At 34.4% G+C, this 14034-nt stretch overlaps 1 protein-coding gene across 1 annotated transcript; it reads right to left on the reverse strand.

Annotated features, from left to right (window-relative positions):
- Positions 1-1040: 1040 nt before the first annotated feature.
- LOC111053822 (phospholipase A1-like) lies at positions 1041-13375 on the reverse strand. Its single transcript, XM_039428110.1, has 7 exons — positions 12164-13375; positions 10857-10974; positions 10170-10309; positions 8633-8893; positions 7045-7230; positions 1903-2089; positions 1041-1197 (listed from the first exon to the last, which is right to left on the reverse strand). Exons 1-7 carry the CDS (start codon positions 12216-12218, stop codon positions 1140-1142), a joined length of 1005 nt encoding a protein of 334 aa, XP_039284044.1. The 5' UTR covers positions 12219-13375; the 3' UTR covers positions 1041-1139.
- Between the last annotated feature and the right edge of the window lie 659 nt (positions 13376-14034).

The raw sequence follows: 14034 nt of genomic DNA on the forward strand, positions 1-14034 counted from the left end.
CACTCTTTACCCAGACGTAAGTAAGCTTGCCATTTTTCCTGAGTTCTTTGGCCTTTCCAAGCAATTGTTTATTTATCGGAGACAAATGTTCATTGATGTAGACAGCTGACTTAAGAAGCCCAAGACCAAGATCGCTTGAATTTATTCCCCTTTTCTTCTTTGCCGCTTCAAGCCATGCAATTTTGATTTTTCTTGCGACAAACTTGACGATGATATTGAAGTTACCCCTGGTGTTTGGTACCCTGTGCGCTATAGCAATATCATCGTCTTTGTATGGAACTCCAATAGCCTTAGCAACAGCCCCCAGTACACTATAAATATTTTCACTATCAGTCTGTGGCACACCAGTGATTTCTATATTTTCAATCCTCGATCTTTGTTGAAGAAAATTAATCTCCTCGCGCAGCTGACAGTTTTCTTTTGCTTGTCCTGCAATAGTTGCCTCCATTTCCCGGTGCCTTTCATCGATCTTCGCGGAAAGTTCATCAAATCTCGAGTTAATGTCAACACTAGATTTTTTTAAAGCTTCGACGTCAGTTGTAAGAGTTTGAATCTTAGGTTCGAACCGAGAGATAAGCTCCGTACGCAGTTCAGTAATCGAATCTAATATTTTATTCAACTTGGCATCAATACTATTACCATCCGAACCACCTATACATTCGTCACACTTCCAGGTTGATCGTGCTTGATTGTTCATTTTTTTGAACTTATCAGAACTCCCAAGCCTCGTACAGTTCGCATGAAAAACACCTGCACACTTACTGCACTTTATACCTTCGCTGGCATTTGCAAAGCTCGTATTACACTTACTACAATCTGCCATATTAATAAGAGTCAAACCGAAAAATTATATTATTATCAATCGAACAAACACTTTTCTCAATCTACTTTGGATAATTATAATACGTTAGCAGGTTCCACACACAAGTCAGAAACTCATTAATTTATCATGTCCAAACTGAAGGCCGAAATCTCACAGGTGGAGGAAACCATGTAACTAATGAACAAATACCTCGTAAAACCTAATTCAGTATTTTTGGCCTCCAAGTCCAGCTAATGGATCATACTGGAAAGGTTAATCTCAACGTATGGAGAAGCTTTGAGTTTGAGTAGGTTCATCACGAGATTACATTTTGAGATTATCCCAGGGCATATGGAGGATTCAATGCTGTTTTCACAATATAGACACCTCTTGCTCTGAAAAATAAGAACAAATATAATGATTATTACATTTGAAAAAATAGATCCCTCTTCTGCTTTTTACTTGCGAATAAAACTTTTGGATTGCGAGTACCGTGTAGGTCATACAATTTTATAGATTATCTTTTCAATATTATTGAAGGATTGTAGTAGCCCATATTAATTGTAGGTATCACCGTGGTACTCCCATCATTAGTTTTAAGACTCCAAGAGTAAAGAGGTTGAATTTTAAAACATCAATGTACAATACACAAATTATCTAGGCTAGTACAAGACTTTTCATTGAGGAGATTTTTTTTCTAAAAGGCTAAATTATGATATTTGAAAATATCAACATTTTTTAAAATGTACTCGTACATTTTTGTAAGCGTATTTTTATTTATATTTCTCATAAAACTGTGATGTTACTACTTTCACTGTCCATTTACTATTGCTTGCTCATTGCCAATGAAAGTAGAACTATCATTTCATCTTGAATTTTTTCACTTTTTAAGTAGGCTGCAGGTAATGAAAATCTAGAAGATCTAGTAATTCAATACAGGTATAAGGTAGCGATATTGAATTTTTTGTGACAATATATTGTCTTATAACTCAAAATAAAATGAGATATTGGTCGGGTACCAAAAATGAATACTACTCTATTCTATTTTACCATATAAATATTTTTCATCAGTATATAATATTGCAAAAGTGGTCACTTACCCTTTCAGAATATGTTCACCCATTTGAATTCTTTGGCGTGCCTGGGGTTGTCCGGATTCTTGGAGTGGACACCAGCCCCAAGCATACTGCAGGTAGCTGGGACAAGACGTGCCCCAAAACCCTTTTGGCGACGATATCGACTCAGCAAAGTAGGTGGGTGCCAGCATGTGACTACACAAAGATGGATCTGTGAACAACAGAAAATAATAATGAACATTGGAAAAGTCAGCAAGAAAATAAGAATAACTTTTTTGCTATTAAAAAGAACGACTAGCAGTCAGATTTTTACAATAAATTAATTTATTCACTCACTGTGACAACTAAATTTAATTTATTATACAATAAATTCATTTATTGTAAAAAAAATACTGCTAGTCGTTCTTTTTTATAGAAAAAGTAAGAATGGCATTGATATGATTATTTAAAAGAAAATGAGGAATAGACTACTATGTATTTATCAAGTAATAAACACAGGGAATCATATACTCGTACATAGTTTAACTTTATTATACTCTACAGTACAGCTGCACAGCTGCACAGAGGTGTAGGCCTACGTGTACCGGTACTTTGCAAGTCACAAAAGATACACAGATGAATCTCAACCGGAAATAATACCCCCAATTTTAATGTTTTAAATGGGCCAAACAATTTTGTTTTAAACAAAATTTTATCAAATTGATCAACCACTGCCTAATTCTGTACATCAGAACTATAGTGAGGTCCACGTTATAATGGCAGTAGAGAAAGATAGGAGAAAAACGTTGCCGATCTTGTCAACGCCTTCTGTAGACGGTAGCTGATACAGGTTTATTGATATGATATTAACGGTTCATTCTCGTATAAAATAATCAATTATATTTTATTAAGCAAGAAATATATTTCTCAATAATTTCACAATTAAGATGAAATATTTTGTTAATTGATTATTATAATTCTACATTGTTAAAAGACGATCTGAAAACAGGGCAAAGCGAGAAAGGGATAGCATAATCCGCTTTGTTGAATGATAGACAAGGATAGCAATAGGTAACATTGCTAATCAAACACTTTCATTATTACGTGGACCTCACTATAGAGGAGCGTATTCCATTTTTGGACAAAATGATGTTTATGGTGGCTCTTGTTAAGTTTTTCAAACTCTATAGATTTAAGATAGTGTAAGTCATCTGCAGTTGATGGTTTTCAAGATAGCCAGAGCTGAAAGAAAGAAAGCCCAATCAGCATTAAATCTGAAACAACGTGAGTCAAATAATTCACATGTGAGTGTAATCCTGATTGGACTTGAGCTCTTTTAGCCCTGACAGGGGGCACACGTTTTGTTTCTGTGGAACAAGTAGAAAATAATATTAATGCGACCACACATTTTGTTTCTGGAGAGAAAGGAAACTATACGTAGTTAAGTAAAATATAGTAGTTTGGAAAACCAAAATAAGCTAATAAATAAATCTATCATGTTTTTATCAATTATTATTCAACTCCCAAACTCAAACTCTAAGTTTTGATGGAAATAAATAATAAACTTATACATTTTCTGTGCTGTTACACCATAACCAATCTCTAGTAAATTGAAAGCTTCAACATTGAGTAGCAGAATATGGTTTAACAGTATCAAGTCGTTTTCATTTAAACTTATACATTTGAAAATAGCTCGAAAAAATTGCAATACAGCTATAATATGGACGGACATTCAAGGGTTGAATGGGTGACAAACTGACTTCGATGATTGTGGCAGGACGGTTGCATTGATCCCTCATTGACGTAGAAGTCGACATGCCCGATTGGCTCTCTCTTGCCAAACACTCCTATGTTCGTATGGATGATGTCCACATGTCTGGCATCTTTCTTGTCCAATTTGTAGCTGGTTTTCAAGTTGGCGAATAGTGGAAGAGCTGGATCAAGTCCTACAAGCCAACAGAAGTTTGCCTTATTGATACCCCAGAATTTTGCATTAACCATTAATACATTTTGAAAATTAATAAGAGAAGAGGGCCAGCATCTATGGAAATATAGTATTGTAACACAAAGTAAAATATTTTAAGGATGATTCTTCAAGCCGAAATTGTTATTGTAGTCATTTATTGCAGGACGAATAATCTGATTTTCAGTTTTATAAGATGATTTAACAAGTTTAAGTTAGGCCACTAGTGCCATTTTCATATATTTATAGAAAACACATCACACATTTTCTACATAAGGTACTATATTATATATTAATAGAATATAATTATTATGAATCACGAAAGTGTCTTCTATTATGTGCTTTACGTACATTTATGTATAACTATCACTGATTGCATCTTGTTTATAGCAAATTAATATTACGACAAGCTTGAAATACGAGGTGCTCATGGCGTGTAAATCCAACATTTAGGAGAGGAAGCCGCATCAAAATCATTAGCGTGTCCTGCCAAAAGAGATTGAAGCCAATGAGAGTATAGATTTCAAGTTAACAAACAATAACAGAGTGCCAGTGGATGAGTTTCGTCAGTGTACTAAACCGTCGGTGTATTCCAATAAAACAAAAAATGTTTCTTCTAAAGATTTATTTTTCATCCATTCAAAAATGCGTTTATAGTTCAAGGATGAAGTTTCATATAAATTTTAATTTTTCTCTTGACACTTGAATATTCCATGAGGCACCGCAGTACAGTCCGAGGTGCACCTTGGCTTTCTCTACGATTCGCCTCCACTCGTCTCGCATAACCGAATTTCGCTTCCAACCTCTCACTGACATTGCAGCCAGATCCATCTCAACGACCTGTAGCCATTGTTTCCTTGGCATGTCTCTTCTTCTTGTTCCTATCATATTACCTGTGAGCATCTGATAAGAAATTGATTGAAATAGAAAAAATAATACCTAATTTTAAAAGTTATAGGGATCAAGATCAATTGAAATTTTCTTGACTCTAGCCTGTTCACCTGCATGAATTAGGTATAGACTCAGGTATTTTCTAGATGTGTTGGCCTATTTCTAAATTCTAAATTTTATTCAAAATTATCTTCTTTATCAGCTTTTAAAAGGGCAGGCATACAACTAGCAGAGTGGCGCAGTTGTATGCCTGCCCTTTTAAAAGCTGATAAAGAAGATAATTCTGAATAAAATTTAGAATTTAGAAATAGGCCAACACATCTAGAAAATACCTGAGTCTATACCTAATTCATGCAGGTGAACAGGCTAGAGTCAAGAAAACTTCAATTAATCTTGCCATGCCTGATTTAATAGGTTTATACTATAGAATAACACTACAATTTGAAATAATTGAAAAATACAAACAGCTTCAATAAACATTGGCAACTAAAATCGAACAACAGAAACAACAATTTCATGTTACTTTGGTGACATTCTTCATCTGATTCGGGGGGGCATTACTATCCCCGATTAGATAGCAATATATCACAAAACCAAACAATATCAGTCATCAAATAACAAGTTAATTTCAACATGGAATTACTCAAGAAAGAAAAGCCCGTTGAACCCAAGTTTTGTCGATAGTAACCCATATAACCCATTTCATAATAATTTTGAATCCCCACTTTTGATTGACATTCTCGAATGAACCTTTGTTTCACTACACTGCACTTTCGTTGGTCTGTACGTTGCTTTATCGTCGGGGTTACAGTACCTTGTTTTTGGCGGTGAGCTTTTACTGGTTGAATTTGGCTTGACGGTGACGTCCTCTTACGTCCCTAGACCTGTCGTCTGAACGGGTGTCTTGAAGCGGTGTTACATAAAGTTGCGGAACCAAAGGGGTGGTAGTACAAGAAGTTGGTTTGGGGACACACATGAACCGCTTAGCGGTTATTTGAAGAAACAATTATTCGTACATGATGAAGAAACACAATTAAACCTTTCAGGACATGGCACTACTAGAAAATTTAAACATTAATAAAAATAAAACTAGCTCCTACATTAACTACTTATATAAACTTATAAACTTGCCCAAAAAGGGGGAAACATAATGACTACATCTTTACTCTCGTAGTGCTCCTAGCAAAAGTGTCCTCCAAAACGTAATCTGGTCTCTCGACTGGGGAATCCCCCCACTACTGTATTTAGAAACAGGTCTCCTATTGGGCGAAGGGAATCAATTTGACCAATCGTCGCGTGGCTTCTAGAGCCTTTGGACCAAATAGTAACTGCAAAATCGGTAGTTTGTTATAATTTCAATGCTTGCTGTTTTCCAACTTATTGCACTTTATGTCGCGACACGAAGGCTAAGTTTTAGAGATAATTCCATAATCTACATTCCTCGACGACTCAGAGCCACAATTTTTAAATATCTATCATGGGAAACTCGAAGTCATGGCCATTCATAATAGAGAGAGAAAATAATTTATTTCGCTAACTCATTATTATAATTCTACATTGTTAAAAGACGATCTGAAAACAGGGCAAAGCGAGAAAGGGATAGCATAATCCGCTTTGTTGAATGATAGACAAGGATAGCAATAGGTAACATTGCTAATCAAACACTTTCATTATTACGTGGACCTCACTATAGAGGAGCGTATTCCATTTTTGGACAAAATTATGTTTATGGTGGCTCTTGTTAAGTTTTTCAAACTCTATAGATTTAAGATAGCGTAAGTCATCTGCAGTTGATGGTTTTCAAGATAGCCAGAGCTGAAAGAAAGAAAGCCCAATCAGCATTAAATCTGAAACAACGTGAGTCAAATAATTCACATGTGAGTGTAATCCTGATTGGACTTGAGCTCTTTTAGCCCTGACAGGGGGCACACGTTTTGTTTCTGTGGAACAAGTAGAAAATAATATTAATGCGACCACACATTTTGTTTCTGGAGAGAAAGGAAACTATACGTAGTTAAGTAAAATATAGTAGTTTGGAAAACCAAAATAAGCTAATAAATAAATCTATCATGTTTTTATCAATTATTATTCAACTCCCAAACTCAAACTCTAAGTTTTGATGGAAATAAATAATAAACTTATACATTTTCTGTGCTGTCACACCATAACCAATCTCTAGTAAATTGAAAGCTTCAACATTGAGTAGCAGAATATGGTTTAACAGTATCAAGTCGTTTTCATTTAAACTTATACATTTGAAAATAGCTCGAAAAAATTGCAATACAGCTATAATATGGACGGACATTCAAGGGTTGAATGGGTGACAAACTGACTTCGATGATTGTGGCAGGACGGTTGCATTGATCCCTCATTGACGTAGAAGTCGACATGCCCGATTGGCTCTCTCTTGCCAAACACTCCTATGTTCGTATGGATGATGTCCACATGTCTGGCATCTTTCTTGTCCAATTTGTAGCTGGTTTTCAAGTTGGCGAATAGTGGAAGAGCTGGATCAAGTCCTACAAGCCAACAGAAGTTTGCCTTATTGATACCCCAGAATTTTGCATTAACCATTAATACATTTTGAAAATTAATAAGAGAAGAGGGCCAGCATCTATGGAAATATAGTATTGTAACACAAAGTAAAATATTTTAAGGATGATTCTTCAAGCCGAAATTGTTATTGTAGTCATTTATTGCAGGACGAATAATCTGATTTTCAGTTTTATAAGATGATTTAACAAGTTTAAGTTAGGCCACTAGTGCCATTTTCATATATTTATAGAAAACACATCACACATTTTCTACATAAGGTACTATATTATATATTAATAGAATATAATTATTATGAATCACGAAAGTGTCTTCTATTATGTGCTTTACGTACATTTATGTATAACTATCACTGATTGCATCTTGTTTATAGCAAATTAATATTACGACAAGCTTGAAATACGAGGTGCTCATGGCGTGTAAATCCAACATTTAGGAGAGGAAGCCGCATCAAAATCATTAGCGTGTCCTGCCAAAAGAGATTGAAGCCAATGAGAGTATAGATTTCAAGTTAACAAACAATAACAGAGTGCCAGTGGATGAGTTTCGTCAGTGTACTAAACCGTCGGTGTATTCCAATAAAACAAAAAATGTTTCTTCTAAAGATTTATTTTTCATCCATTCAAAAATGCGTTTATAGTTCAAGGATGAAGTTTCATATAAATTTTAATTTTTCTCTTGACACTTGAATATTCCATGAGGCACCGCAGTACAGTCCGAGGTGCACCTTGGCTTTCTCTACGATTCGCCTCCACTCGTCTCGCATAACCGAATTTCGCTTCCAACCTCTCACTGACATTGCAGCCAGATCCATCTCAACGACCTGTAGCCATCGTTTCCTTGGCATGTCTCTTCTTCTTGTTCCTATCATATTACCTGTGAGCATCTGATAAGAAATTGATTGAAATAGAAAAAATAATACCTAATTTTAAAAGTTATAGGGATCAAGATCAATTGAAATATATATTTATATTAAAGTATGAACAAAAAAGGATACAATTTAAATTATGAATCATCTCACACACAATATTAAGAGGATAAAAATGAAGTCAAAAAAGGATACTTTATGTGAATATAGGGATTAAGATCAATTGGAATTCACCTCAAAATTAATGAGCGAAAAGGATAGAATAAAAACTATGAACCATCCCAAACACAATATCGATCTATACTATACATGCACCCAGCTCTCAAGGTAGATAGATAAAGATAGGTATATAGATGGCCCTGCTCTCACCGGTGATCCTGTAGATCATTCTGCCAGTGACCATATGAACAAAAAAGATAAATTCCTCTCATAAACCATCCCACATACAATACCAATTTATACATGCACCCTGCTCTCAAGGTAGATTGCCCTGCTCTCACCGGTGATCCTGTAGATCTTCCTGCCAGTGGCCATGTGCACATAGTTGCTGACGAAGGAGGCGATGTGTGCACCCAGACTGAAGCCGATGATGTGCACATACTTAGGCCTTGCGCCTGGCCGCCTGACCAGGGCTGCGAGGAACTCGGCCGTGCATTGGCCCACCTGTGCCGTGTTCAGCACTGCCGTCGGGTAGCACGGCAGTTTGGCCAGGCGGCCCCAGTCAACCACCAGCACGTTCACGCCACCCGTTCGCTGGTACTCTGCACACACACATTCAATCTCTCATTTAAGATATCTCATTGGTAAAGGAATGAATTGGCTTATCCTTATACATGTACGGCATACAAAATACATTATTGTTTGGCGCATGATAATGTCTGAACTACGGAACTGTTTAACTTCATTTTGAATACGGTAAAGATTTGAGTTTACCGATGATGGTTAGAGGACGATGATTAAGGGAGGAATCGGCTCATAAATGTACGGGATACAAAGTACAAGTTTGACGCATCATCACGTCTGATAATATACCTGATTAACTTGAAATTTTGCATGGAGATTCCGAATTCACAGACGAAGGTTAAAGGTCCATTTTCATTTGTATTAATGAACTATGGAAGTTTATTATATTAATGAACCTGAAGTTTATATTAATGAACTATGGAAATTAGTAATCAGTGCTCCGCAAGGGTTTAATTAAAAACTTGTCAAACAGAAAACTTGACCTACTGGAATCTTGAAGAATTTAAAATAGGACTATAACCATCCTAGGTAAATTAGGAATCAATATGCAAAAAGTTAATCAGTTCAGTAGTTCAGACGTGATGATGCGTCATTCGTTAATTTCCCATCCCTCACGTGTATAAGCCAGTTAATTCCTCTATTATATTATGAACTAGCAGATAACCCATGCTCCGCAAGTATCTGTTTAAAGCACAATGGATTGTGCTTCAAAATGGATTGAATTCAGTTTAATGGTTCCATGCTGATATTGAAATGTATTAACAACTGTAATAACTTAATATAAACGAAAATAGGCCTATAACTATCCTCGATAAATTCATTTATCATATTCCATATTTATTTTAATTTATATCATTTAGGCCTATTTTGAGATTTATGATATACCGGTAGTAGTTGAGACTCTTTGAAAGTAAACATGATAGCATGTATTTACTGTTGTGGTGGTGGTGGTCACACGTTTTCTAATATATTGTATGGATTCTCCAGAGCAACTGCATAAAGTGATCTCTATAACAAGGTATGAAATGAGGTTTAGTTTGAGGGAATGCGTGGATGTTATTGGTTGTGAATCTGAGATAAGTTTATCAAATAAGGTGTAGAAGAAGAATTGAGTTTAAACCACTAGAGATCACTTGAGACTATAATTACAACTTTATATATGTATTATATTAGGTGCCAAACACAGTAGCTTATTCATACAACTAAGATAATGTTTGGTATAGTGTAAGAGAATATATAGACTATTTCCAAATGAACGAATAGATAGATGACGTGATCGGGAAGTGCTCTCACCTGTTCTTATTTGAGAAGTAGGATCAGTGAGAACACGCCCCGCGTAGCCATGAATTATCACTTTCAACGGCAGGGATGAATTGACAGCGGTCGGAAGTCGGGGGTCACTCGAATCTAGTCTGTACGGCAAGTCCGATTTGCTGAAAACCAAACAGAAAGAAGTTGATATCAGTGAAATGTACTCACATAATTATTCTTGAAATTCAAGTAAGTAATTCTTCCACCAAAACTGGAAACAGTCTGCAGACCGCTCCTCTGGTGTGAATAAAGTATATTGTAAATACACAGTGTATATAAGTATTGGAAAACAGGTATTTATCAAGAGGCATAAAATATAGTTAAGATAGCTTTACTTTCATAGACTCAAGTTCTTCAAGAGAGGTCAAATTCAAACTGACGAAGATAAATTTTACATTAGAGAAACACACTTGACATCACAAACTTAGGCAAAAAAATAAACTTCATGAGAAAAAATGAACTGGAGAATATCTGAATAGAAAAGGATTGGATGAAAATGAACTTCATGAGAAAAATTGAATTGGAGAGTTTCCAAATAGAAAATGATAAAATTATATTAGCCTATACGAGTCACTATTTGAAGAATGCAGTCAATACATGTTTTGATACGTCTTAAAATCATAAAATAAATCAGCTTATTATTGTTTTCGTATTTTTTCTTTTACTCACTTTGTGAAGAGATAGAATAATATTTTACTGGATGGACATGGTTCGTAGAGTTGTATATGACAGTTGAAGAAGCTCCAGTCAATTTTCACATCGTTCTCCTGTGTGAGTCCAAAAGAGCCTGTGCATCGAATGTTTTGATAACAATGTTCAGTCAACAATTAATTCATTAAATAGATTCATCTCTAAAGAAAACTAGAAAGAAGCAAATGACGATATCCTTCAAGAAAATTCTTCTTTATTCATATTATGACTGTGAAGATAAGTTTAAAAAATTAATGTTCGGCAATTTCAATGAGATCCTTGTATTCTCAGGTAATTGATAGTCATATTTTGTCTTTAAAGCTTGGTATCATACCGCTAAGATAAATAAAAATATAAATCTCAGTACCCTTTTGAATTATTTCGTCAGAACATGTTTCCGACTTTAATGCCATTTTCAAGTCCATTGATTTTGACTTGAAAATGGCATTAATGTCGGAAACATGTTTTGACGAAATAATTTAAAACGGTACTGAGATTTATATCTTTATTTATATTAAAAGTAGCCCTACACAGAACAAAAAGCTAAGAGAAAGTATAATTTATTATTGGAATACCAAACCCACTAGTTCATAGAGTATAGAATAGTGACTTGAATTTTTATTTTGTGAAATAAGTTCAATACAATATGCTGAAGTAATATAATACCAAACTTGTTGACTATGATACCGGCTTGTTGGCTAATCTCTTAAATTAGATAAGCGACGACGGACACTATTGTTATTCCCGTTTGTTGGAAGACCACTAAAGTCCGGCTTGCTGATTTTTATTAATAAATTGAATCATTTTCTCGTGTTACGGAACCCATCTAAGAATTTCAGTCCATTTATCTCCCATCATAATTTTGCCCATTACACACAAGCCTACAGTTTATGTGATTATCATCTACTTACAATGTATATGAAGTTTTAATGAAATTTATAATTTTTACACGTGATTATCTCCATAGATTAAGAGAAAATTGGAATAATTTTTTTTCAGTAGATGAGGTGTCAAGTTTTAAAACTTTTATGGATGTATGCAAAAAAGCTATTTTTGATTGAAATATTTTTAATATCCTATCATTTTTGGAATCATGTCAAATTGCTCATTGAAAGAAATGTTTCTCTGAAGGGATCTCTTGGTGGAAAAATCAATTTAGATCCTCTGGAAACCTTTGACTCTATTCTGAGAGATAAGATAGTGAAAGCACATTAATTTATCGTGAAATGTTAATATGATGACCATAGTTTTGTTGTAATTTTGAATCAGAGATTTTGTCAACTGACCTAATGAAGAGAGTAACACCGGAAGAAGGAGAGAGAGCATTACGCGCGTGCGCATCGGTTCGGAACTGGATTCCTGAATGAGGGTCAAAGTCAAGCAGCGAATATATTAAAAACAGAAAGAGGAAGACGTCAGATCAAGAAAGTCCACTAGGTGTGGTCAATCAGCAGACCTGCAACAAGCGACTAAAAGTTCAGTCATTTTAGTTCAATTTCTTGAACTCACTTACTCACTGACTCGATGATCAGTAGGCCAACTAGTTCCAGAACCACTAGAGAAGCAAAACTGATTCGAAAAATAATTTATTCAATGGTAATCGAAGGATCTAATGAATAAGACGAATTGATGGATTTCAGATAAGATAAGCAAATTCACAATTGTTTAGTCAGACAGGCAATCATCTAATAAGAATATAGAATAAGGATTCATACATTATGGTATAAGGTAGTTATTATTATTTATGAATTTTGAATTTCACTTTGTTGGTAATATATTTTAGTAACCTTGAATGCATTAAAAAATCGCTGAAATAGCCAATAGCTGGAGGAATTTCAAAATATATCACATATACTGTTTTCAAAGAGTTTTATTTTGGATAACTTAATTGAAAGTAAATATTCTATTAATCATTGTCTGAATTGGTGATATTATTTGAAGATTCATTGATTTTTAAGCTGACTGTCAAGTTAAAATAGAAAATTTGGTTTAATTCCAAAGTTTCATCCAAAGATTATAAGGGTAGGCCTACTTCTATCTCTATTACTGGATTCCACTTTCATTCCTCTAATCAAAAAACTCAATAACAGATTGCATGGATGAAATAAGCCGAATCTGTTATCAACTGGCTAGGCTTTGTGTCAAGACATAGCCAGTGATACCGGTAGCTTAGTATTGAAAAGTAATGCATGTTTTTAATTATTGAAACGTGAAAAACTTTACTGAAAACGTATTTGCTTGAAATCCACTGGGCCACTTCTGCAATATTCACTGAATTGAATCACTGTAAAATATAACGTAATAGCATTGCCAGATTCCTTCATTGGTTCTCTTGGCATAAAATTCAGATAACAAAGAAATTCAATAGGATTTTCGTGCAATTGACCGATGATTTCTGTGAATCCATATTTCATGGTAAGTCAAGGATAAACTGTCTTCATACCAAGTTACCCTGCAAAATAAAATTAGCTGGTTAACGGCGAATACGATAAATCCTGAACGTGAATTGCAAAGAAAGCTGTTTACTCTCGTTTATCTATTTCAATCTCCTTTATCTGGAATTTATTATTTCGCATACAATTTTTCGGAAAAATTATATAGGCTAATTGGTAATTTTCCCTATTCTCAAAATAGTATATAATTATATTATATACTATATAAATATATATATATATACCTTATTATATATAATATAATATATATATATATATATAATAATTTGATGTAAGTTGATTAGATACAACGTATTTATATCAGATTATAATGATTTACTCATCACTACACCAGTCAACTTAATAATAGTCTCTGATGAAGTTCCTAGAATTAAATTTAAAGAGCTGTACTTCAAATTAATCTTCAAATAGTCACCAAATATATGCGGGTTCAAACTTTGATCAATAAGACCGACTTAGAAGTATAGTTTATATTTAAAAAAATTGTATTCACTCACGACCAAGGTACCTAGAATACATTCTAGGTATTCATTGCTCACGACTGTAGAAATGTTTTCGAACCTGTCATCAGTAGCGTCCTTTAGATTGACATCTCCAGCTTCTTCCTTACGATTATTATTATAGTAGTTTTGAAGATAGTAGTTCTATTTATATTCTATTCTAGTATCTACTATTCTAATAAATAGGATCAGTAGTTAGAGTTC

This window comes from Nilaparvata lugens, chromosome 5 (assembly GCF_014356525.2).
Source record: "Nilaparvata lugens isolate BPH chromosome 5, ASM1435652v1, whole genome shotgun sequence".
Lineage (NCBI taxonomy): Eukaryota > Metazoa > Arthropoda > Insecta > Hemiptera > Delphacidae > Nilaparvata > Nilaparvata lugens.